Source organism: Cynocephalus volans, chromosome 4 (assembly GCF_027409185.1).
Source record: "Cynocephalus volans isolate mCynVol1 chromosome 4, mCynVol1.pri, whole genome shotgun sequence".
Taxonomy (NCBI): domain Eukaryota; kingdom Metazoa; phylum Chordata; class Mammalia; order Dermoptera; family Cynocephalidae; genus Cynocephalus; species Cynocephalus volans.
The window spans coordinates 155959816-155987374 of record NC_084463.1 but is presented as its reverse complement, the minus strand read 5'-3'; the positions used below and the strand labels follow the sequence as shown (position 1 = coordinate 155987374).

The 27559-nt window shown below is 34.6% G+C and overlaps 1 protein-coding gene across 1 annotated transcript; it reads right to left on the bottom strand.

The window, feature by feature from the left end:
* On the bottom strand, positions 1-26077 carry MS4A13 (membrane spanning 4-domains A13). Its single transcript, XM_063095149.1, has 7 exons — positions 26027-26077; positions 23943-24083; positions 20425-20481; positions 17298-17417; positions 13032-13127; positions 9483-9504; positions 1-221 (listed from the first exon to the last, which is right to left on the bottom strand). The coding sequence occupies exons 1-7, from the start codon at positions 26075-26077 to the stop codon at positions 1-3; spliced, it is 708 nt and encodes a 235-aa protein (XP_062951219.1).
* Positions 26078-27559: the final 1482 nt, after the last annotated feature.

Below are 27559 nucleotides of genomic sequence, written 5' to 3'. Positions count from 1 at the left end.
CTAGAACGTGGGTAAGGGAGGAGGTGTGGCGGCGGCAGCTGACGCAGGTAAGCCTTTTCCTGCCTGTGTCAGCATGGTACCGCCCGTGGACCTCGCCGAGCCCGAAAACAACCGCAGGCTGTTTCCCTGGGTGCCTCTAGAGACTTCTCCATCAAGCCTTCTCCACTTTTCTACGAGGTTAGTATCAGCGAAAGTCTTTTTACCTTTAATTCCCACATGGCCTAGAGGGAAGAGTACAGGTCAGCAAATCTGGGCTCTCTGAACCTTACTTTTCCTTTTATTTAGATAGCTGTGTACTTGGGCAAAATACTGAGATCGTTCCTGTTCCTTAGATTGTTTTTTTGTACATTTGAGATGATACATGTTCTGTGTACATTACTAACTTACTCTGAAAACTGAAATCGGCTTATACAAGCTTAAAATCTACTGTGGTAATCAGGTCCCAACAACTGATATGTTACAATCCTGACTTGAAGGACATCTCCATGAGGCCAGACACCATGTATAACTTTCTTATTTTTTAAACCACTGAACACTAAGTGTAAGGGACCTGTGTCTGGCACATAGCGGGAAAGAATAAATGAATCAAAGCTCATCTATTCAAACTTCCTCAGCTTATAATGAGCCCAATTTAAGAGTAAAAATGATTTGCTTTGAAGGCTAACTAAAGGTGTGGTTTTAATAGGGAATGGAATTAACATTTGTTGAGTGTTTAGTTATCACGTGTTAACGTAGCGTACAATTCGTTGAACAGTAACGTTAAGCATCAGTATGTGTCAGGTATTGTTCTACATATTGGGGGTAAAGCAGTGAAGAAAATATGCAAATATCCCTGCCCGCCTTGGAGCTTGCTTTGTGGGAAGGTTGGGGGTAGGGAAGATAAGTGTTACTGTTAGGAGCTAAGGGAAATATATAGGATCCAGCATAGGAGGTGATGAGTGGCCAGAAAGGTAAATAGGTACTTGCAGAGTCCTGGAGTCTAAGGAAAAAAAGTGTAAAATGATGGTAAAAGTCTCCTAGATGGTCGATTAAGATGAGAGCTGAGCATTGGTCATTAGGTTTTGCAATATGGAAATCACTGTTATTATTGACAAGAGTAGTTTCAGAGGAGAGTTGGAGGTCAAACCCTAACTGGATTGAATTCAAGAGAAAACAGGAGGAGATAATTTGGGGATAATCAATATAGATGTATTGAGTTTTATTTTTAAGGAAAGGAAAGAAATGGAGTCATATGTAGAGGGAGAAGTAGAGTCAAGAGGTTTTTTTTTTTTTTTTTTTAAACAGGAGAAATAATAACATGTTTATATGCCGGTGAGAATAATCCAGAAGAGAAGAAAAAACTGAAGTCATCAGCTAAAATGAGGATGGGGTAGGAAGACTTCTGTGTCCTCTGGAATCTGCCTTCTATTGTGCATAGACCCCTCTATATCCCCAACTTCGTCACAGGAAGCTTTATCCACCTTCTTGTCCTGAAATCCAACTTTCCTCTGAGGACAATACTTTTCTAAGAGCTTGGTCATTCTTTCCAGAACCAGTAATTCTTGGATGAGAAAAAAGGAGAATACATTTTCTGTGAATTCTGCTGAAGCTTTGAGACCACAATGTCCAATACAGCAATCCTTAGCCACATGTGGTTATTTAACATTTGAAATGTAGTTAGTATAAACTGACATGTGTTTTAAGTGCAAAATGCACACTACTTCAAAATTTGAAGACTTGACATGATAAAAAGAATGTAAAATATCTCATTAATAATTTTCATCTTGATTAAATATTTAGATGACACATTCAGGTTTAAACTTTTTTGACAGATTAATAAAATATACTACTAAAATTAATTTCATCTGTTTCTATTTAGTGTGGCAACTAGAAAAATTTTAAATTACACTTGTAGCTCATATAATATTTCTATTGAATATTTCTGTTCTAAACCTTTCACTGTCTTATAAACTCTTCCCTCCTTCAGCTCTTTTCATCTTAATGTCTTTTTTTCCTACATTTACACTAAATGCTCAAACTTAACAAGGCCAAAAAGGCACTAAATGAGTTGACTCTGCCTGTCTTTCTACCTTTATCCTTATTTACTTTCCTTTTTCATCAGTCAGTTCTGGCCACACCATCCTCTCAGATCAGCTAAGCCCTTTCTCATGTCAAGATTTTGTTCTTCCTAGTTCTTCTCTTGGAGCACTTGTTTCCTGACTTTTAAAATGGCTGGCTCCACTTCTTTGTGTTCTTTCCATGACATTTAGTTTCAACCTAAATGTTACCTTCTTAGAAAGGAATTTATTTCCTATCTATAATACTGCCATTTACCCACCCCATCTTTTACTTTCTTCCCATCATTTTGTGTATTTCCTACAAAGCATTTTCCTATTTGATATTTTCTAAAATTCTCTTGCTAACTAATGTATTTAACTTATATATAATCTATCTTTTCCTTCTAGCTCCACTGGAGTAGGGGTCTTGTCTATCCTGTTTACACCCAGGCCCCAAAACAAAGATGGACTCCTAAATATGTGCTAAGTGAACAAGAGCAACAAGGATGAATTATAATGATTACATAGGAGTAGTTTTTAGTTAAAATAGTAAAAATGCGGTTGAGTAGTACTAGAAAGTGTGTTTAAATATTACTGTAAATTGTAGAAATTATAAATAAATGATAAACAGTTGATTTAAATAATTATAATTAAAATGACTTTTTTTTTTCATCATCATCTGTCTCTTCCTTTAATTTACAATATTTGACTCTCTCCTAGTTCTCTGTGTACCTTTAGGTCACTCCTTGTGGACTCCTTTCCGTGGCCTTATATTTTGGTCTTAAACGATATTCTTCCCTAAAGTCCCTTCTATTTTCACTCTCTTCAGAAATGACAATTAGAAAGACCCTTGGACTAAACATAACAACTTAGTTTTCAAACTTTAAGGTTTTCGTTTCTTTGGCTTATTCAGTAATTTGGTTTTTTAACTTCAATTTTGAGGGACTTAGATGGGGCTTGAGTCTCTAAGACACCATCTGGCCACCACTTTCTAAAGTTTTATAACTAGTTTTTTGTAGACATTTGGATTGCTGGTGCTGGGATTTCTCTATTGAAATTCCATTTGCATGTACATTGTGTACTGCAATCTTATAAATAACTTCCAAAGTGGAATTTCTACCTTAGAACTCTCTACTGAATTCCTAGTCTCATATTTTCAACTTCCCACTGAATGTTTCCACATGGTTCATCCAAAAGCACCTCAGATAAAAAATAACCCAGAGTAAACACATCGTTTGCCCATAAAGTTTTTCTTTTTCTTCCATTCCAATTAGCGGCATCACCATCTAGCTAACTGCCCAAACCAGAGCACTGGAATCACTCCTATATCTAACTAATCTACAAATCCTTTTGATTTTATTTCCCATATATAGTTCAAATTTTTCCTCTTTGTCTTCATCTCCCACTGTCCTAGTCAAAGAATTCATCTTCTCTCCTCTGGATAATCTCAGTAATCTTCTAAACTAGATAACTTGCTTTTAGTATAAGTCTCCTCAATTCTTTTTTTTCTTTTTAAATAACATTTTACGTGCCTCAAGTATTTAATAGAAATCAATTTTAAGCAAATGTCATAGTCTATGTAATTTCAAACTACCGGAATTTACCTCTTTATGCACCTGTTGCTATACCTTGTGTAAACAGTCAAAAAGCATTTGTTGAATGTAAAGAATAAACCATGTATTTTCAATAGGGACAAGTAATTTTTCTGACAGTTTTTTAATTGAAAGATAATTGATTATATATATTTGTGGGGTACAGTATCTAATATCAATACATGTGTACAATATGGGGTGATCAAATCAGGATAATTAGTATACACATATTTACAAAATGTAATCAATCTTCGTGACTCAACTAGTTTCTTCCCATCCCCCCTCCACTTCCCCCTTTCCCAGTTCTAATAACCACAACTCTGTTCTCTCTCTTTTTAAAAAAGTTTAATGTACTATCATGATCCTTCTTCCTCCCTCCCTCCTTCCCTCCCTCCCTCCCTTTCTTCCTTCTCCCCTTTATGAGTGAGGACATGCAGTATTTCTCTTTATGTGCCTGGCTTGTTCCAGCTGACATAATTTTCTCTAAGTTCATCCATGTTGCTGTGAATGGCAGATTTTCATTCTTTTTTATGGCAGAGTAGTATTCCATTGAGTACATATACCACATTTTTCTTTCCCAGTCATCTGTTGTTAAACATTTAGTTTGAGTCCAACTCTTGGCTATTGTAAATAGAGCTGCAAATAAACAAGGGGGTGCAGATATTCCTTTGACATGATGACTTCCATTCCTTTGGGATACACCCAGCAATGGGATTGCTGGGTTGAATGGCAGTTCTATCTGCAATTGTTTGAAGAACCTCCATACTGTTTTCCATAATGGCTGCACTAATTTACAGTCCCACAAATGGTGTAGGAGGGTTTTCCTTTCTCCACTTCCTCACCAGCATTTGTTGTTCTTTGTTTTTTTGATAATGGCCAGTCTAACTGGGGTTAGGTGACATTGCAGTGTGGTTTTGATTTGCATTTCCCTGATGCTGAGGGATGGTGAACATTTTTTCACGTGTCTGTCGGCCATTTGTACACCTTCCTTTTTTATTTATTTATTTGTCTTTTTTGTGACTGGTAAGGGGATCACAACCCTTGGCTTGGGGTCATCCACACCGCGCTCAGCCAGTGAGCGCACCAGCCATTCCTACATAAGGATCCGAACCCGCGGCGGGAGCGTCACTGCGCTCCCAGCGCCGCACTCTCCTGAGTGCGCCACGGGGTCAGCCCTGTACACCTTCTTTTAAGAAATGTTTATTCACCATCTTTGCCCATTTTTTAATTGGGTTGCTTGTTTTCTTACTATTGAGTTGTTTGAATTCTTTGTATATTCTGCATATTAATCCCTTGTCAGATGCATAGTTTGTGAATATTTTCTCCCATTCTGTAGGTTGTTTTTCTGTTCTGTTGATTGTTTCCTTTGCTGTGCAGAAGATTTTTAGTTTTATATAATCCCATTTGTTTATTTTTTCTTTTGTTGCTTGTGCTTTTGGGGCCTTATTCATAAAGTCTTTGCCCTACTTCCTAGAGTGCTTCCCCTATGTTTTCTTTTAGCAATTTTATGGTTTCAGGTTTTATATTTAAGTCTTTAATCCATTTTGAGTTGCTTTTGGTATATGGTGAGATGTACAGGTCCAGTTTCATTTTCTGCATATGGATGTCCTTATTAATATCTCATAGTCCTGAGTTTAATATATTCTTTGGCACACGGTACCCACTCTGAAAGAAATAAGCTAAGCACTGAAATTCTTAGAATCAAGAAATCTTAATTCATAGTATTAGATAACAATTGGTAAAACATCTTGAAAGACAAGGCAGAAAACAAACAAAAAACATTAGCACATTTAAAAGAGAGCTACATGTACTCCACTGGCATGGTTAATACTGCTGAGCAGGGCTTTCTGAAGTAACGTTCCATGTTAGAAGAGACAGTAAACTGAATTCAGAACAGAATCCTCGGGAATTCCTTTTATTGTGGAAAGGTAGTCTGTTCGCTTTGAAAAGCAGTTGAACAGATGATCCAAACAATGATAGGAAGTAAGAAGCAAAGGAAATGAAAGGGGAAAAAAGACTGCAGAGACTTTTAGGACAGAAAAGAACTTCAATGAAGTGAGGAGAAATCAATGCAGGGAATATGAATTGGAGGCCTTTTGATTCATACTTTGTCAAGGTAGAAGTTAGTTCAGGTAGAAGAATTTAGACTGTGAAATGTGCTTTTTACTTGTAGGGACATAATTATTTAAAGTTTTCCTGTGAATTATACAGCATCACACATTGTCTTTATAGCCTGCACTCTAGAGATATTAACGAATCATTTTTATGGTCTCTTATGAAAGCTCCATTAAGGAGAGATGCAGTTATTCAAAGTACCCAGATAAATACTTCCTTGTAATAATCTCATATTTAAATAGGAAAAAACTTTCCCCCTGGGGCCTAGAAAAATATGTGTGAGAAATTTCTTGAATACTGAGGAGAAAAGTCCAACTTGTTTTGTATTTTATCTTGCACAAAATCTGTGGGCTTCATAGCAATTTATTATACAGAGATACCATTATAGCCCACATCAGACATTAGCACCAGTAAAAATTTCATATTTCTAAGGTTTTTAAAACGTGCTCTCAGCTTCCTCTGCAACAGATGTAAAATTATCTTCATGTCTTTGACCCTGGAAAAAAAAAATTAACCCCTTACAAATCATGTTTCTTAAAATCATACACGTAATACATAATTTTAAAAAATACTGTTTTTAAAGTCTTAAAGTGCCATTTTTCCTAGTTCTGTCTGATTCCTCCCATAACCTACTTTCTTAGTTCCTATTGGATCACTTGTAACTTCTGGTATACTTCCAGACTTTTATAACAAAAATATTCATGGTCTTCTTAAACACAAACAGATGCCAACACAACACAAGTCACTCTATGCTCTCATGACATTTCCCTACTATTACTTATTCCTTCCCTCCAAGGTAAATGTCACTTTGACTTTTAGGTAATCAATCCTTTCTTTTCTTTCTAATTTCACCAACTAAGCTTGCATCTCTAAACACTATAGTTTAGCTTTAGTTTTGCCTGGTTTCAAACTTCATATAAATGCAATTAAAAAAGTATGCTTTCTTTTGAGTCTGCCTTTTTATAACCAACATTGTATTTATAAGATTCATCAATATTGTTAAGTCTAGATATAGTTTGTTTTAATTGCTATGCAGAATTATATTAGAGTAATATACTTTAATTTATTCATCACTCACTCATTTGTGTTGTTTCCACTTTGGGGCTATTTTTTACTAATACTGCTATATATACTCCTGGAAGAATATCTTGGTACATATGTGCATACGTTTCTGTTGGGTATATACCCAAGGACTTAAAATTCTGATCATAGGGTATGCACATCTTAACTTTCAGTAGATAATTCCCTAAAAGTTTTTGAAGTTGTTGCAATAATTTACATTCCAACCAAGATTGTGAGAGAGATTTCTTTTATCCATAGTCTTTACCATCACTTGGAATTGTCAGTATTTTGAAGTTTAGCTATTTTGCTAGGCACCTAATCATATTGCATTAAAGCTTTAATATATTTTAATGTTATTATTGAAATAGTTGAATGTATGTCTATTTTGCTATTTGTTTTCTATGTGTCTCATGCCTTCTGAGTTCTTCCTTAACCTGTTTTTTTAAATTAGCAATAATTTGTGTTATTTTAATTCCTTTGTTGATTTTTTTAACTATAATTTTTTTGTTTTAGTTATTAAATATGCATCTTAATTTATCACAATCTACTTCAGATGAATGTAATTTAACTCCAGTAAAATATATCAACTTTGTTTCCATATAGTTCTATTCCCTCCCCCTTCCTTGGTATTATTATTGTCATATATTACATCTAGATATGTATATACCCAATAATATAGTGTTATAATTACTACTTTTGTAAGTTTATCTTTTAAAATTTAAGAGAAAAAAGGGGAAAATGTATATCTATTGAGGAGAGGTTGGTAAACTGTGACACATGGACCAAATCTGGCATAGTGCCTGTTTCTGTAAAAAAAATTGTACTGGAACACAGCGATATCCATTCATTTATGTATTGTCTATGGATGCTTTCGTGTTAAAAGGCAGAGATGAGAAGGTGTGACAGATGAAATTAATATTGGTAATAACATGTCCTTAAATTAAGGAGATTATCCTAGATTGTCTGAGTGAGCCCAATGCAAATGTCTTTTAAATCAGTTAATGGAAGACAACACAAAAGATGTATTTATTCTGATTTTTATAATCACCTACATAATTACTTTTACTGGTGCTATTTATTTATTCATGTGCATTTGAGTCTCATCAGATATCACTTCCTTTCAGTCTAAAGAGCTTCCTTTAGTGTTGTAAGGCAATTCTGCTAGCAACACACTTTTTTCTTCTTAAAAATACATTCTCTAAGTTTATTTGTGACTTTATTTCACCTTCATTTTTGAAGGATAGTTTTAAAGGATATATAATTTCTACTTGATATTTTTCCTCCCAACACTTTAATATGCCTTCCTACTACTGCCTGGCATCTATTGTTTCTAACGACTGTTAGTTAATCTTATTGTGGTTCCCTTGTATGTGAAAAGTCATGTTTTTCTTGCTGCTTTTTCCCCTTTTTTATCCTTCTGACTTTGAGGGGTCTAGAAGTAGATTTCTTTGTGCACATTGTGCCTGAAGATCACTGAGTTTCTTGGATGTATATGATAATATTTTCCATCAAATTAGGAAAAATCTGGCCATTATTTCTTCAGTTTTTTTCCTGTCTCTCCTCCTTCTCCCACTACATTTCTATGGATATCTCATTATACATTTGAGAGTGTCCCAAAGATTTCTGAGGCTGTGTTCATTTTTAGTCTTTTTTTCCCCCCGTTCTTTGGAGTGGATGATCCCTTCTGTGCTATTTTCATGTTTGCTGATTTTGTCTTCTGTCAGCTCAAACCTGCTCTTGAGCACCGCTAGTGAGTTTTTTATTTCAGTTACTGTATTTTTAAACTCCAGAATTTCCATTTGGTTTTTTACAATTTCTGTCTCTCTTACTGATACTCTTATTTCATTAGTCATTGTTATTATCCTTTGATTCTTTAAACATATTTCCTTTAGTTCTTTGAAGTTTTTCTTTGTTGAATCCAACATTTGTCCTAACCTCCTCCCAAAAGAACTGTACGTACTGAGACTCTTTTCAAGTGTATGGGTCACTATATCCTGTTTGTTACATTTTTTTTGTTGTTGAAAATGATATTTTAGATAATGTATTACAGCAACTTTGGATTCTGATTGTCTCACTTTCTCCCCAAAGCAGTGGTTACTGCTATCTTTTTAGTGACTTCCCTGCACTAATTGTGTAGAGTCTGTTTCCCTTGCAGTATGTGGCTTCTGATATATCTACTCACTTTTTCATTTTTTAAAAAAAATCTTGTTTTTATTTTTAAGACTGGCTTCCTTGGGTTCTCCCCTGGGTCAGCATAAGTGGTCAGCCAATGACTGTTCAGAGGTTGTGCTTAAACACCTTGTTAGGTCTGAACTATATCCCACAAAACCAATATGTTAAAAGTCTAACCCAAAGTATCTCAGAATGTGACTGTATTTGGAGACAGGGTCTTTAAAGTGGTAATGAAGTTATAATGAGGTCATTAGGATGGGTCCTAATCCAGTATGACTGGTGTCCTCATAAAAGATTAGGGCACAGACATGGAAGTAAGGCCATTTGAAGACACAGGGAGTAGAAAGCCATTTGAAAGCCAAGGAGAGAGGCCTCAGAAGAAACTAACCCTATCAACACCTTGATCTTGCACTTATAACTTGTAGAGTTGTGAGGAAATAAATTTATTTAAGCCATACAGTCTGTGGTACTTTTGTTATGGCAGCCCTAGCAAAGTAATACATACCTTGAGCCAGTAAGACTTCTACCTTTTCCCAATGAAAATGAAATACATTGAGGAATGTATTCAAAGTTTAGGCTGCTTATAAGTCTGCTCCAGCTTTTACTTTATTTTTTCAAGTCCTCTTGTTCAGCCAGAGGTGAGTGGGTTACTAGGGCCCTGCCAGTCTCCTTAGCATGTGTGTAGCCTTGCACATATTTATATTCTTCCACAGATAAGTAGGATATTATCAAGGTCCATTGTGGCTGTCTTTTTCTCTTAATCTCTCTGTTGAGTTTCTAGCTGGTTGCCAGTAAATTTCTTGCCTCAACAATTGTGATCTTAATCAGGCTAGGAGTGACACTGGCCTCACCTGCTTGTTTGCCACTGAGATCACTACTGTTTTAATAACATCCCTGGTAATGAAATTTTAGCCTTCTCAAGCCATATGGCTATTGGTCCTCACAGTCTGACCCACCAAGGAAAATTTTTGCATAATTAAACCTGGGGCGTAGGAGGAATGGGAGCAGCCTCAAGCTAACATGCCACAGATATCCACTGTTCTTACTGAGGTCCAGTAGATTCTCTTAAGCAAACCGTTCTCAATTTGTTGTATGCTTTGGTCAACTTCCTGAATTTTTAAAAAGGTTGTTTACTGACAATTTTGTCTAGTTTTACAATTTCTTTTCTTTTTTTTCCTAATCCCCCAAATTTATTTCATGAGGACATTATCACCTTGATACTGATACCATACAAAGACAAAACAACAACAACAGCAACACTAAAAACTACAACAACCTACAGTCTAAATATCTTCAATGAACATTGATGTAAAAATCCTTAACAAAATAGTATCCATCACAACACAGCTCCACATCAAAAATTGTACACCATGATTTAGTGTGATTCACCCCAGTGGTGCAAGGATTGTTCTGCACACACAGGTCAATAACTGTGATACAGTTGGAACCAGCCCAAATGTCCATCATCGGATGAGTGGATACGGAAAATGTGGTACATCTACACAATGGAATACTACTCAGCTATAAAAACGAATGAAATACTACCATTTGCAACAACATGGATGGACCTTGAGAGAATTATATTAAGTGAAACGAGTCAGGCACAGAAAGAGAAATACCACATGTTCTCACTTATTGGTGGGAGCTAAAAATTAATATATAAATTCACACACACACACACACACACACACACACACACACACACACACACACAGAAAACCGGGGGGGGGGGGAAGAAGATATAACAACCAAAATTACTTAAAGTTGATACGACAAGCAAACAGAAAGGACATTGTTGGGGGGGAGTGGGGGGAGGGAGGAGAGAGGGAGGTTTTGGTAAGGGGCAACAATAATCAACCACAATGTATATCGACAAAATAAAAGTTAAAAAAAAAAAACAAACAACTGTGATACACCACACCCAGAATATCAAGGACAGCATTGGTAGGATTATCTTAATAGATGCAGAAGAAGCATGTGACACATTTCAACATCCCTTCAACATTAAGGGTCTTAGGAAGTTTTGTATAAAAGGAAAGATGTTGACACAGTAAACCCATATAAAGACATAAATATATACATATATAAAGAAACAAATGAATACATGGAAATGTAGGAAAGAAAGAAAGATACCAAAAGAACAAAAAAAAGAAATATACAGAACCATCCTAAATACAGGTTGGCCTTTTAGAACAAGAGGAGCAAAGTGTTGTTCCAAGAAGTGTGAAAGGCAAAAACGGAGGTGGGTTAGTGAGAAATTGATTAGTGGACATGAAGAACGATTCCATCATGCAATGATGGAAGTGCTAATTATACTGATTTGAACATCACGTATTGTATACTAACATGTATAGTCCATTCCATACAACAACAATTCTTAAAATCAATTACATTTCAATAAAATAAATACCTATACCTTTAAAATTTAATAGCACTACACAAATATTGGCCAAGAAAATAAACCACCTCAAGAATAAAAAAAAAAAGGGTTTCCCTACAACAATGTAAAATTTATCCACTTCTATAATGTGGACTGAACACTTACATGGTGTGGTCTGCAAATTCTCTTCCAACAGAACCTCTTCAACCAAGAAATCTTTGTCCTTACAATGCAAGTCATTTCCTCTCTTAACCACACACTCTCATAAAAAGACATACACATTCACTCTCCTACCAGCTTGGTGCCAGCAGTATAAGGCCAGGTCAATGGACAATGTGAAAAATGACATCAAATAACATATGATTTGAAAACTTTTTATAATGAAACAAAATCTCAGCAGAACCTGCACATTAAAAGGCCATTATCTTTTATGATGAAAAGAAGCCATAACTTGATGTTATAACTGTTAGCTTATAAATATGTTATACCTGTGGACTGTTAATATTAAACCCATAATTAAAAGAATTGTATACATGTATCACATGAGAGTGTAATATTCCATTTGGTGTGTCTGTATACAATTTCTTTTTAGGGAGATTTGCCATATCCTCATTTAGCCATTCTGAAAGTCCCAATCATTCTTTATTCTTTACAAACTCTTTTTCCTTATCATCTCATAGTTCCTTCTGTACTTTTGTTAGTCCCTGCTCAGAGTAGTCTTCACTGACCATCTTATGTAAAATAATCTTTGCCTTATCTCCTTACTCTGCTTTATTTTACTTCACAACATTTTCTACTTCCTGACATTATTTTATATATTTATTTGTTTATTCTCTTTTCCCCCCAGTGGAATGCAAACTCCCTGATGGTAGGCACATTGCATCCTTACTGTCTACTAGAATGCCTAGCAAACAATAGGCCCACCATAAACATTTGAGAAAGAATGAACGAATGTCAGTTAAATAGTTTTTTTAAGCTTGTGAGAAAATAAACATTCTCATAAACTTTTGTGGCACTGTGAATTGTTACAGCATTTTATTAATTATGAATGTTAATTTATTATTAACATTATTAAATGTTATTAAACTTGACCCTGCACTTACACTTCTAGAAATCAATCACCTACAGAAACAGTAGTCCTGTATGCAAAAATAGTATTAAAATGTTCACTGCATCGTTGTTTATAATTTAGAAAAAACTGAATACAAAGCTAAATATGCAGTAAAAAGGGAATGTTAAATACTAAGAAGAACAATGAAGCAATTAAAAGGCATTATTTAGATATGTTTTGTAATGGAAAGATGTTCATGATAGTTGTGAAAATGCATATGATAAAACAATATAGATGTGATCACACAATTAGTAATCTATGTGTGTTGGTCTGTTTTTGTGTAGATGTGGATGTGTATATATGATGAGGATTATATTAAGGGAACAACCACTTTTTACTCTATAATTTTTTAAAACTTTTTAATTTATAGTGTCATGTATTACTTTTGTAATCTTATGTTTTCTATTTATAAAATAAGGAAAAAATAAAAAGTAAAGGAAATATTATCATATATTCCATTTTCATCAGTTCCAAACATTGTATCAGTGCATGTCACCTCCTCATAGAGTATGCTTACAAGAAATCAACATCTTTTGATTTGTCAGAGGGTAAATTACACTTACCAAAAGCAAACAGCAGTTGATAGAGTATGTAAGTGCAACAGCAAATTCCAAAGGGTAGAAGACCAGTAAAATACGTGAAACTTCCCTCCCAAGTTTCTGTAACAAGAAAATAGGGGAAAATCCTGTGTTATCTTTAGTAAATGCACACATACACGAAAAGAGCTCTTAGTATGTGAGTGAAGGAAAGGAAGGAAAATAATAAAGCTTTCGCCATTTGATTTCCCTAGGCATTTCTACTCTTTTGCCTTCTGCTTCACTTTTCTTTCCTAGCTTTCATTCCCCTAATTCATTGTCTCTGGCTTCCATCCTTGATCTTCATCACTCAGTATTCTTGTCTCACTTCTTACATCTTTTCATTCTCATTAATGTCCTCACTACAGGTTTCTGGCACAGCTTACTAAACTCTTCAGTCATTAAGATTTGGCTCTCCTGTCTCTAATGATAAGAAGGCAATCAGGAGATTTTTTATTAAGCAGTCCTATATATTGAAACAGCTATTATTCATTAAAAACTTACATGAATTTACATATGTAGTAATAAAAATCTCATATGGATATTGCTGTGATATTATATGGAATAATGAGTAAATTAAAAATGAGTTCAAAGAACATTTCACTTAGAAGTATGAGGTGATTGACTGCTGGGATAAATATAGCAGATCCCTTCTGTTGCTATGGGAAAGATATTTTCAACTACATATCTGACTGGTGAGTCCTGAAAATATAGTTTTTGTGTTGCCTATAGAAAGACAAGAATGATATTCAGACCAAGAAAGAACAACATCATTACTCTTTCCTTCAACTCCTTCTTTTCCTCCTCTTCTTCCTCTTTCTCTTTCTCCTTTTTTGCTGAGTTTATGTAGTATCTTTTATATGCAAGAAACTATTAGGTGGCAGGGACTATATAACAGGAGTGCAGTGACATATAGAAACTTCCTGCTTTCTCAGTGTTTATACTCAAGCAGAAAAGGCAAGGGGTAAGGTAACATATGATAAGATTAAATATGTCAAAAATAGATTTAAAACTTGTTCAATAATTATGGGGGACACGAGGTTCACTCTAAGCCATTAGTATCCAGGAAGGCTTCATAAAGAGGTAGAACCTTTGAAATGAAGGGTGAGACTGAGAAAAAGAAAAGGGGGAAGCAGCATTCTAGGCAGCTTTAAACTTTTATTTATGTATCTCTTTGTAATCTATCTTGTTCCAGAAAGAATTTAAGAATTTAGTACATAAATTAAAAGTGAGACAAAATAATTAAGAAATGGAGACATAAAATAGAACCAATAATAAAGCTAAAATACATATCACAACCTATAGTTGTGTAACATGGGCAAAAAACAATGCAAGAAATATGTTTTGAGAAAATGATAAAAACAAGTTTTAACTGAAGTACAGTATTCATACACGTATGATATATACAGGAAGATAAGGAAAAGACTGTAGAGATTTTGAAATACCCAGGTAAAGAACTCTGATTTAATTTTGTTGACAGAAACACAATATCAGGTCGTTTTAGCTAGAATTTCCTTGTGACCTCTTAGTTGGTAAGATGGTAAAAAGTCATTTTGCCCACATTCCTTAATTTATATGAGTTAGTGTTACTCTAAAACTCTTCCTCTGTAAGTGGCAAGATGTCTTCCAGAGAAGCTCAAATAGAAAGACAACAGAGAGAAAAGAGTGACTGAATTCTTGACACATAATGTAAGCTCTGGACCCAGCTTAAGTCAGTAAGTGCCCTTTTTTTGATTAAGTCAATACTGGTTGTATTTCTTGTCACTTTAAATCAAGAGAATCCTAATTAATTAAAGTTTAAATAATGTGCGAACAATATTTGGTTGTTAGAAAGACAGGGTTGAAGGATTAAGTCAAAGTTTTGAGTGAGTCAGACTGAAACAAGGGAGTCCTGTACTGCGGTACTGATGTAGTTTGGATATATTTGTCCCCCAAAGCTTATGTTGAACTCTGAACCCCAGTGTGGTAGTGTTGGGAGATGTTTGGGTCATGGGGTCAGATCCATCTTGAATAAATTATTGCCTTCCCTGGGGGTGGGGGGTAGTGAGTACTCACTCCATTAATTCCTGTGACAGCTGGTTGTTAAAAGGAGCCTGGCACCTCCCCTAACTCCCTCTTGCTTCCTTTCATTATGTGGTCTCCTTGTACATGCTGGGTGCCCTAACTTTTTCCACTATGAGTAGAAGCAGCTTGAGGCCCATGCCAGATGCAGCTCTCCCAGAATCATGAGCCAAATAAACCTCTTTTCTTTATAAATTACCCAATTTAAGGTGTTCTGTTATAGCAACACAAAAATAGACGAATATAAGTACTTTTGAGAAGATAACTAATTTCCATTTTATATCTGTTTAGTTTGAGAAGATAATGATAGAAGCATATCCAAGTAGAAAAGTCAAACTAGCCATTAGAACAGGTCAGAAATTTGGGAGAAAGAACAGAGCAGTTAACAGGCATGTATTAGCATTTTCTCCATTTTACACATAAGAAAACTAAGGAACAGTGAAGTTAAGAAAGCTTTCCAAGAGGTTATGCACAGTAGAGTACTGATGATAGTATTTGAATAACTGCAGTTTGGTTCTAGAGTCTATACTATTAACAATTTTGCTACATGAGGAACGCATCTCAGAGGCATGCACTTTTGGGGATAGTTGAAACTACCTGAGAACACTGATAATTTGATGAATTTGTGGATTTAGCCAACCCCCTTGCTTATGTTAGAAAACTTGGCATATGAAAATCTTGTAAAATGTTGGCTGCCTTAGTAAATGTAGTTATATAATTCTATAATGCCACTAGAAAAAGATGGTGGGTTAGAGATGTAGGTCTAATATACAAGTTCATTTTGTGTAACTTATCATAGCAAACAAAGCTGAAACTTCTGATTTTGGAAGATTGTAAAACTGATGATTAATACTGAGTTCTGATCAGATAAATTCAGTTTAAAATGGTTTATAATGCCAATTGCAAAAGGCAGGTCTTGGAAATTAAACTGATGATTACAAGCTGATGAATAAGAATAGTCTCTTAAATAACTTGAAACAATTATATCTTAATAACTGAAGTCCTTCCTCCCTATTCTCTGTCCCCCAAATTATAAAGGAAGATTTCTAGGTTGAATCTCAAGGCAACTGGGGAATTTTCTTAAAATTTGTAGGGAAAATCTGGTCCATGTTTATTTAAATCATCATTCACTACACATAATCTATTTTGTGTATTATTGCCATCATTGTGAGGAGAATCCTAATCAATAAACATTTAAATAAAGAATAAACAATATTTGGTTATTAGAAAGACAAGGTTGAAGGATTAAGTCAAGGTTTTCATTGTACAAGATGGAACAATCTATGACAATGCTATGATTGTCTCACTGTCCTCCAGGCTTTTGTTCTCCATGCTTGGATTCATTCCACCAATGATCCCCTTAATAATAAATATACTGCAGGTATGGAGAGAAAGTGTGTAGAGGAAGTTTGTCTCTCACCTACAATGACTCTTCTACTAATTATAATTCTTATTTGTTTTTTTCTGTCGGTCAAACAAAGAGGAGATCCACTCCAATCTGTCCTCACATTAAATGCAAGATTTTTACAAGCACTGCTGAAGTCTTTTGCAGCACTAATATTCCTGTGATTCTGAATTTAAAGCCAATACAATTAAGATAAATCTACTGTACTATCAGTGCAGATATTCACATTTACTGGAGAATGTTACTATCCTAGGAAGAAGTACAGTTATTTCTGTGGTACGAAGTATGTGATTGGATATTCAATTAAATGGAAGCAAGAAAGGTTTGTGTACATTTAGCATTTGTGGTATTAAAGCAAAATTGATGTAAAATTCAAAGATAAGCTGTGTATGAAAAGCTCTTATGTTAAACCAGAAATTACTAGGTGTCCACAATTTGAACTGTGTCAATAGTAGAATTCTTTTGTTGATTTTGGGAATGGTATTATATTTTTCTTACATTAAGACCATCATCAGTGATCTTGTGCCTAAAATATAGATAATTACCACTGAAACCTTCAATTTTTTAATTTCAATTTGGCAGGTCAAGAATTCAAACACCTAATTAGTATTTACTAAAAATTTACATATTAGAATTATTTTTGAATTCAAACTTTCAATCAAAACTTACTACTAAATCAAATAATTTCATGAGGATCAATAAAAGCCTCATTTTACCTCCTAATGCTTCAAAACCAGCATAAAGAATAATTTTAAAATTAAGATGTTACTATAGAATTGTTCACTTACTGCTTGTCCATAATTCCTATATGACACAGTATTAAAAACAGACAACTCAGCTATTGTTAGACCTATTGCAGTAACTGTAGAAATCATGCAGAAGATGTTCATGATCAAAGTACATACAATCTGAAAAGGAGACACAGGGTAAATTTATTATATTCAGCTTAAACACTTTGGTTAATAATTTGTATTGCTGTAAAAAGTTCTCTAGTTAAAACTTTGATCTAGTCTCTAAAACATTAGAAGTGTTTGTATGCTTGCCATTAATGTAAAATATTTTTCTAACTTCCACAAAATTCAGTGAATCTGGAGGAAACATTAAAACATCACCAATAAGTATGAGTCTCCTATTTGGGCTCAGAAACATTGTATTTTACAATCTTATGAGTCAGTTGAGAGAAAGACTATAAGATATGACTTGAACAAAAGGGATTGTACTGTAAGGAAAAAAAGAAAAGAAAAACAAAAAGATGAAAATTGAGTACTTGTAGAAATAAAACCAAATAGAAGTTAATAAATTTTAATCCTGAGTTCTCATTATCTAGGAAAATCTACTAATATCTTTGGACATCGGTTTTTTTGTCTGTAAAATTATTAGATTATATCATCCCAATGTCACCAAAAAAATGAAATACCTAAGAATCAATTTAACCACAGAGATGAAAGACCTCTACAATGAGAACTACAAATCACTGCTGAAAGAAATTAAAGAAGACACAGAAAGATGGAAAGACATTCCATGCTCTTGGATTGGAAGAATTAACATGGTGAAAATGTCCATACTACCCAATGCAATCTACAGGTTCAATGTAATCCCTGTCAAAATACCAATGACATTTTTCACAGAAATAGAAAAAACAATTCTAACATTCATATGGAATAACAAAAGACCCTGAATAGCCAAAGCAATCCTGAGCAAAAAAAAAAAAAAAAAAAAAAGGGAATAAAAAGTCAGCGGCATAACACTCCCTCCCTGACCTCAAACTATACTACAAAGCTATAGAAACCAAAACAGCATGGTATTGGCATAAAAACAGAAATTCAGACCAATGGAAGAGAATAGAGAACCCAGAAATCAACTCACATACTTATAGCCAACTGATCTTTGACAAAGGCAACAAGATCATACATTGGGGAAAGGACTGCCTCTTCAATACATGGTGCTGGGAAAACTGGATATCCATATGTAGAAAAATGAAATTAGACCCATACTTCTCACCATATATCAAAAGCAACTCAAAATGTCTTAAAGACTTAAATATAAGACCTGAAACTACTAAAAGAAAACATACGGGAAACACTTAAGGATGTAGGATTTGGCAAAGACTTTATGAACATGACCCCAAAAGCACAGGCAACAAAAGAAAAAATAAACAAATGAAATTATACCAAACTAAAAAGCTTCTGTACATCAAAAGAAACTATTGGGCCGGCCCGTGGCTCACTCGGGAGAGTGTGGTGCTGAGAACACCAAGGCCCCGGGTTCGGATCCCATATACGGATGGCCGGTTCGCTCACTGGCTGAGCGTGGTGCTCACAACACCAAGTCAAGGGTTAAGATCCCCTTACTGGTCATCTTTAAAAAAAAAAAAAAAAAAAGAAACTATTAATGGAGTGAAAAGACAACCTACAGAATGGGAGAAAATACTATCTGACAAGGGATTAAAATCTAGAATATACAAAGAACTCAAACAACTTAACAGTTCAGAAAACAAGCAACCCAACTAAAAAATGGGCAAAGGAGCTGAAGACTTTTCTTATATGAAGATATACAGATGGCCAACAGACACAAGAAAAAGTGCTCAACATCAGTCAGCATCAGGGAAATGCAAATCAAAACCACACTGAGATATTATCTCACCCCAGTTAGACTGGGTATTATCAAAAAGACAGAGAATAACAAATGCTGGCAAGGATGTGGAGAAAAGGGAACTCTTCTGTACTGTTTGTGGACTGTAAATTAGTGCAGCCATTATGGAAAACAGTATGGAGGTTCTTCAAACAACTACAGATAGAACTGCCGTATGACCCAGCGAGTCCCATTGCTGGGATTCCCAAAGGAATGGAAATCATCATGTTGAAGGAATACCTGCACTCCCATGTTTATTGCATCTCTATTTACAATAGTCAAGAGTTGGAATCAACCAAATGTCTATCAACAGATGACTATATAAGGAAAATGTGGTGTATATATTCAATATATCACTACTTTGCCCTAAAAAAGAATGAAATTCTGCCATTCACAGCAACATGGATGAACTTAGAGAAAATTATGTTAAATGAAATAAGACAAGCACAGAAAGAGAAATACGTGTTCTCTTGTAAGTGCGAGCTAAAATAAAGGAAGTAAGGAAGAATCACAACAATATATTAAGCTTTCACAAAAAAAAAAGAACAGAGCTATGGTTATTAGAGGTGGGAAAGGGGGAGGGGAAGGGAGGCTGGTGAGAATCTAGTTAAGGGTCACAAAAAGTGATTGCATTTTGTAAACATGAGTATGCTAATTATCCTGATTTGATCACCACATGTTGTACACAGGTACTGATATTCAATGCTGTACCCCACAAATATAAATAATTATCTTTCAATAAAAAATCTGTCAAAAAAATTATAAGATGAGACTAATTAATTTTTAAGATATCTTTTAGCTCTAAGATTCTAAGATTTTTTTCTTTACAATACCTTTCTGCCTACTCCATACATAGATGGATTTTTATTGTGGACAAATACCCTGCTTTGTTATAAGACACAATTGTGTTCCAAAACTGGATAGTTCAGAAAATGAAGTTTTACAGCTATGTCATGTCTGTATATAAAAGCATTAGGTCCTATTAAAATTTTTCTATTCATAAAATTCATGCAATGTTATGTAAAGGTAGAACACCACACAAAATAAAACAAAAACTATATTTAAATTTAGAAACTTTTAGATTAAGTGATCATGATTTTAACCAATACTACATATTTGTCTACATTAAATTATTTGCTCCTAGATTTGCACTTATTTCTTCATTTATTTTACAGGTAGGGTAGATTCCTTCATTGTTTAGACACTCACTATCTTTTCATTAAAACCTAATGTTTAGCTTTGGGACAAGTGATTTCTAGAGATACCCCAAACATTTCAACTTACCAAGTATCGAGTTGGATTCTTTGTTGCTTTTATTATGAAGGTTCCTGAAATGACAAACTGGATATAAAAATATATATTTATAAATACTCATTGATAATGCTTGCCATCTTAAAATCTATTTTTAATAACTTTCTCTTCTGAGTCAATTATTTTTAGAATACTAAGAGCCAACAAATATAAAGAAGTTTTAGTAGAAGGGGTCAGAACAAGTTTCCATCATGCAGTAATGAACTGAAAGGTAACAGTAGGGTCACTCATAATAGAAATATATGAGGGACAGTGGGAATATGTCAAGGATAGCATAAGCAGTCTTAAACCAGGGACCAAGTTTGCTTATACGTGTGCGTGCTATGTCATCTGTAACTCATTTGTGTATTACTTATAATGCTATCCTTCCTAATGAGATCATACCATTGATTATAATTACTGTGTACATATCCAGATGTGGAAAACCTGTTATGAATCTACTGCATTGTGACTGTACAAAATATATCTCTTAACTAAGATTGTAGTCATTATTAAGGCAAGAGCTGCTATTCGTGCCCTGGCCTTTGTTTTTAAAAAAACTGGTTCCACTATTTTGTGTCAGGAAGTTTATTTCTAAGAAGTGTAAAGCTATGCCGTATTGTTTGGAGGTGGGCTGCACAATTCTTTTGAAATATTCCTTGTCTTATCTTCTTTAGTGATTTTGGCAAAGATTCAAGTCAAAGGCTAAGTTTTAGAAAAACAGTATTCATGCTACATACAATGTACAGGAGGGCCAAACGTTATGCTTAAAAACTCTTCAAGAATAACTTTAAATCTACGTATTCAGCACTTCATTTTGTAACAAAAACTGAGATTTCTAAGAAGGTACACAGTGAAGGTAAGAACAAGCTCAAAATATAAAGTGAAAATATATCGTCAGTAATGAACTAGAGTACTCTCTAACTAGGTTATCAAAACCATTTGCTTTACAAAATGCCTTTCAAAGTTTATGCCTAAAAAAGTTTCACGTTGAATTGCATTTAATTGAAATTTTAGCTAATTTATTATAGGAGTAAAATATGTTATTTTTATAACATGAACAATTAAATCCTAAGGGGCATGCATCATTTATCTGGATTTTTTTTTTTTTGAAAATTCACTATTTTTATCCCTTTTTTTCCCCAGGGCACTGCTTTGACACTTATGAGCTGGTGCATCATTTATGAATCATGCATCACTTATGAACCAGCCATCATTTATCTGGATTTTGTCTAAAAATTCAATATTTTCCCTCTATTTTTCCCCCAGGGCAGTCCTTTGACACTTATGGGCCAGTGCATGTATAATGACAGGAGATCTCCTAGAGATCACTGTTTCTTCTAGTGATCACTTGCCATCTCATGTGGTGTCCCTTTTGTTTCCTACAGCCCTCCTATCATCTGTTCTAACCAAGGGTTTAAGTGGTTGCCTTACTGCATTGCTTATTGCTACTTCCAACCATTCTTTCTCTTCCAGCTTTGAATAAAATGTCATCAGATTCTGTCACCCACTATCCCTCAGGCTGAAGTCATCTTTTGACCCCTTGATTATTCCTCTTTGTCCAGATGATTTTGATTCTTGTCTCTCTGACTCTCTCTCCAACACCACTTAATCCTTGGTAATTTATATATATATATAATTCTTCTAATACTCTGGACTTGTCGACTTGAATTTCTCTTCTCCAATCCTTTACTCCAACCTATCTTAGTCATTCACTCCCATATTCATTCTCCTGTCCTTTCAAATCTCAAGTATCCCAGCCTGACTACCACTTGCTATCTTTCTAGCTCATGCCCTCTAGTATTAAATCTCTAACAATCCTTAGACTCCACCTGGATCTATAATCAAACATGCTCACCTCCCTGTTAAATTCTTCTTTCCTTCACCAGCTTAAATTCCACGATCAATCATTACAAACACTTCTCCTTATATTCACTCTCAACTCCTCTGTAAATTTCTTGTTTTATCACAGTTGCATAGTTAAGCCAAAATTCTGATTAAATGTAGTTTTCCTCCTACTGCATTCCTGCATCCCTGCAGCAGAACATGGCCTGAGAAAGACACACAGCCCGTTTCACTGTACAATCATGTTCCTAAACCTTAAGCGAGTCCTTAATGCTGTATGAAAATCAAACTACTTTTCCATAATCCATACAGTCTCTCACTTTTCCTAAATAATGATTTCATATCCTCTCCTCTCTCCTAAAACTAATCCACTTGCCCATCTTCTTCCTCAGTTTATGATCTTGCTTTATAACTCACTGATTTATTTGAAGCTATTGGAAGAAAAATTCCCAAGCTACCAACATCCTATCAATACCTGTCCTTTCTCTCACTCTGTCTTGCCCTCCTGTTATCCAACTTAACACTATTTACGTAAGGCTGGGTAATTCTCTGTTGTGATGGGCTGTCCTGTGCATTGTAGGATATTCAGCAGCATCCTTAGCCTCTGCTCACTAGATGCAGACTCCCTGCTGTGAACACCCAAAATAGCTCAACATTATGAAATGTCCTCCCAGGGGAAAAATCATGTTTATTTGACAACCACGGCCAGAGATGAACTGACCACTGCCAGAGATGAACTGTCTGTGCTCCCAATTCTCTTTCTGGTTCAGTCCCTCAACAAAAGACATAATACTATTTCTTTCAACTTATAGAAATATATAAACAAACCCTCTCTTGACCCAAACTTCCCCAGCAATCACTCCATTACTGTATATATTTCTCTATACCACATTATAACAAAATTCTTAAAGTAACTGTCTGTATTTGCTGTCTCCAATTCCTCTCTTCCTACTACTTATTAAGCCAACTCCAATCAGACTTTTGCCTCACCACTCCACTGAAACTACTTGTCAAGTTTACTACTGGCCTCCATTGGATTTATTGCTAAATCCAATGTTTAATTCTCAGTACTCATCTTATTTGACAAAACAACAAAATATAATATAGTTGATCATTCCCTATTTCTTTTTTTTTTTGGCTACTGGCTGTTAAGGGCATCCGAACCCTTGACCTTGGTAGATCTTTCCCTATTTCTTGTAACACTTTCTTCACTTGGTTTCCAGGATGCTACTCTGTCTAGGTTTTCCTCCCTACCTAATGGCTGTCTAGAAACCACAGAAGGGTGCAGGTAATGATGAATTTAGAAAATGAGTATTGATTCATTCTACGAGGAGGCTAAGGTGAAGGCTATAAATACGAAATTTAACCATGCTAATGGTTATTATGTTTAAGTTTCTTTGTCTTTCACATATCTAGGGACAATCCACCTTATGGTTTTCACTGTGTATCACTCCTGTATCCACCTCTCCTGAATGGCACTTGTAAATTATAGGTTCTCAAAACATATTTCTTGAAAAAAGGAATTTGACTTTGAATAAATTACCAGCATGGGGTTTACTTACATATTTCCCCTGAAAACCTTGTTTAGAAACTGTTCCTCACCTTCTACTATTGGCACGAATATTATTTATTGAATGATTAAATCAATATAAATGTACTCTACTCACAAAAATTCCCCATAAAGCACATCCTGTTTTGTAAGTTAATGGTTCATACGTCCCAAAGACTCCTTTAATTTGTCCTATATACAAAATCAATAGGAAATACCACATGAAAACACTAAAGATGCCAATCATAATCTGGATAGCCTGTGAGAAGAGAATGATATTAGTACTGAAATAACATAATTTATTATATAAATCCAATAACTGTTAACTGCAAAAAACATTTAGCATCTTTACAAAAGATGAAGGTAAAATAGCAATGCACTTAACTATGTATTTCCTGGATTGGTTATCCCAGAAAGAACACCCAAATCAGGAAAGACTGAGGTTTACGAAATAGGAATCAGCCATACTTGGAACAACAGACTGTTCATAAGAAAGTTGACCATTTGTTTCTACCACTGGCTGTCCTCCCTACCTATCAAGTAATGACATGAGAGGAGAATACTGAGGGTACTTGGGAGAGAAAATGTGGTTACTAATCTACTTGGATGCAGAAAGCCATATATCCAACATTTTCTCTTACATAAGTAATTTATTAAGGATAAGTCACTTTTTGAATCTTATAAAAGTTTATCTTTATTTTCAAGGAATACTTGGTATGGATTTTTTCACAAGCATGTTGGAGTGAGGTACAATCCAACACAGCGATACAGAGGATATCCAAAGTTGACTTGCTTGCATTAGGTCTTCCCATTGGTTAGAAAGTGGGTTAGAGTAGGGGAGAATTATTACTCAACTTTAATTTGTAAAAGGACAATTATAATCCTAGTAAATATGTCCCAGTAAATTCATTTCTGAATTTACATGTGAACTGATATTTAATATTCTGAATCACATTTTTAATTATTCTTTAAAAATAATAGAGGATATATTGTTTTTATTTTCATATGAACTTTATTTAATAGGAAGCTATTTAATGTTTTAAAAGTTCCAGCTCTTTGTCAAGCCAAGTAGTTTGTGAAACACATAAATGCAACTGTCTAATGTTAAACATACATTTTAGAGAAGTTTTCTTGTTTTTTTAAAGAGAGACCAAGTTTTTTGGTAACAATCTTATTCATTTTTATAGATTTAAAATTTAAATTTCCCCCTGCATCAAATTTGCAAGAATGGTGTTACTTACAGAGGTTCTTTGATCTTGACCGGAAGAAACATACTCCACACAAGATTGCAAAATCCTCAAGGGCCTGGACTTTTTTTCTCATTGTATCATCAGCTGCTACTATGGTGCCCAGCATATAGCAGGCACCCAGTAAATACCTCTAGTATAAGCATATTGTATCAAGAACAGTAATTCCACATGACTTTCCCAGCTGTTGTTCAAAGCCAATCATAGCCAAAGCTTGTAAAAAAATGGTTCTTAATCTAGAGCCAATGAATGGGTTCCAGGAGGCCAGACATTCCTCCCCTCCTCCCCCAAGAAAGAAAAAGCACAAAGGACTGCAATATGTACATGATTCTGAGGAGAAGATTCAGAGCTTTCATTCTATGCCAAAGTGGTCTATGACCCCAAAGAGGTTAAGAACCTCTTGAATAGCCAGGTAGGAGACTTAGACAATTGATCTACACAGCATCCAAATTCAGAGAAAAAGTTCACATCAGTGGAAAAGTATTCTCGCCTTCAGATGTGAAAAAGCATGATTTTCATAATTCCTTGGTGTTTATTAAGAGTGATATAAACTGTCTGTAACTTTACATGTTTATAACTTAATAGAAGAGGCAAATTTATAACTATCCTACTGCATAGACATCAGTATAGTAATTAAAAAAGATCAGTGATAGATCTTTCTCAAAGTTAAAAAAAATACTCATACTCTTTTTTTTCCTCTTATTCCTTATTTGGACTTCTCTATTACTCTCTGTGTGTGATTTAGTCAGTACACTTATATCTAAGAACAAATTGTTTATGAAGGGACATGAGGTCAGTCAAAATTTGTAGAAGATGATCAACATTTTTGAAAAAATAAACTTTTATCCTTTTGATTTAACCAAATCTGCCCCCCTCCAGATCCAAGAATACTCCTTTAAAAATTGAAATAGTTCTTGATACAGAATTTAATTAGTCAAAGTGAAATCTTACTTACCCCTAAAACAAGAGAATCTACTGCAGAGATTTTTGTATTCGCACACGCCATAGTACCAGCATTTCCTCTAAATGATTCTGTCTTTAACCTTTGGTGATATCTTTATTAGCAAACTTCTACAAAACAATACAAAACATGATTTTCTCAGAAGAAAATACTTAAGTTTGTTTATTCCCTTATTGTTTGGCAACAACCTTCCCAAACTCAGACAATAACTTTTTCCTATGTTTACTTCTTAGAGGCATCAACTTGCATCCACCTATTCTGAATAACTGCCTCCATAACTTAAAAGGCTCTCTCTACAACTGAAAAAAATTGGTATGTTCTAGATACTATTTCTGAGTAGTAAACAATCTCTAGATGATAAAGTATAAAGAACACCTAGGGAATAGTATTAGAGAATTTTTGGTAAAGCTTTCAACAGTTCATTTGCAATTCATAATCAATTCAATGCAATTCATAATGCCATGCTTGCATTTTCAAAATCAAGTTCTTATATTTAAATTCACTAAAAATGTGGGCTTGTGATTTTTTTTCCTAATTAATATCTGTTACCTAGTTCTTTCTATATGAAAAAACCTTCTCTTCTATCAGAAAACTTATCAAAGCTGCTTCTGCAATCCTAAAGGCACCTCCTGTTCTTTCCTTCCTGTTATTCCTATATTTCTCCGTGGTGTTTAGATCATCTTAATATTTACAGTAAGATAAAAACCTGGCTAATAATTATAAAGGGATTGAATCCCTTTGTAGATCTAAAATTCTACATCTGTTAGTATGTCATGCATAGGTCAATAGCATAAGCCATGCCACCCTACTAACTGATGATCTTAAAATTTGAGGTTTGATCTTTTCAGAAAGGAGAAAGTTTGACTAAATGTCCTCTCATTTCCTGCACCCTTAAAGTCTCATGACTTGGTTATTTTAATGAGTCTTCAGTTTCTAAAATTTATTTTCTCAATATCTCAATGCTATAAAGCACAGAGACAGAAAAAGCTAGGTAATAATACAAGAACAAGTGATGGCCAAAAAAAAAAAAAAACCAACAAAAAAAACCCCAAACCAAAACTGAAACAGTATGTTAGTGACCGAAGTAAGCTTTATATGTTCAAACACCACCTTTGAGAAATAACAAAGAAAGTGTTTAGAACATATGCAAGCAAATCACTCTGACATGATGAAATGAAAAGCCATAGAATTATAGAGTTCATATGAAAAGCCCCATCTAGACTGCTATTATTTGTCACTTTTTAGAAAACAGGAAAATAAAAATAAGCCCTTTTGTGTATACTGTACAGAAGAATTCTTTTTACATTTGTAGTTAACAGTGGAAGCACCATGAAGTGAACTAGGGAGTAGAATTGGAGAGTAGAATACGAATACTTAGCATTACTGTAATTTTCATCAGGTCTCCACCAAAACCACCCTTTAAGTATTCATAAAAATACTAATGGGGGGGGGAAGACGTGTGTGTTTAAAATCCTCAGCTTAATTGGTGGAAGGAAGAACTAAAAAATCCTACAATATACTCCTGTA

Bases quoted from the DNA above. Each gene is read 5' to 3' on its own strand.
- MS4A13 (XM_063095149.1), bottom strand. From the start codon at position 26,077: ATGGCGTGTGCGAATACAAAAATCTCTGCAGTAGATTCTCTTGTTTTA. The intron at 24,084-26,026 runs GTAAGTAAGATT...CTCTTCTCACAG, and splicing joins TAGATTCTCTTGTTTTAGGG to GCTATCCAGATTATGATTGG. The intron at 17,418-20,424 runs GTAAGTTGAAAT...TCTCCTTTTCAG, and splicing joins AGAATCCAACTCGATACTTG to ATTGTATGTACTTTGATCAT.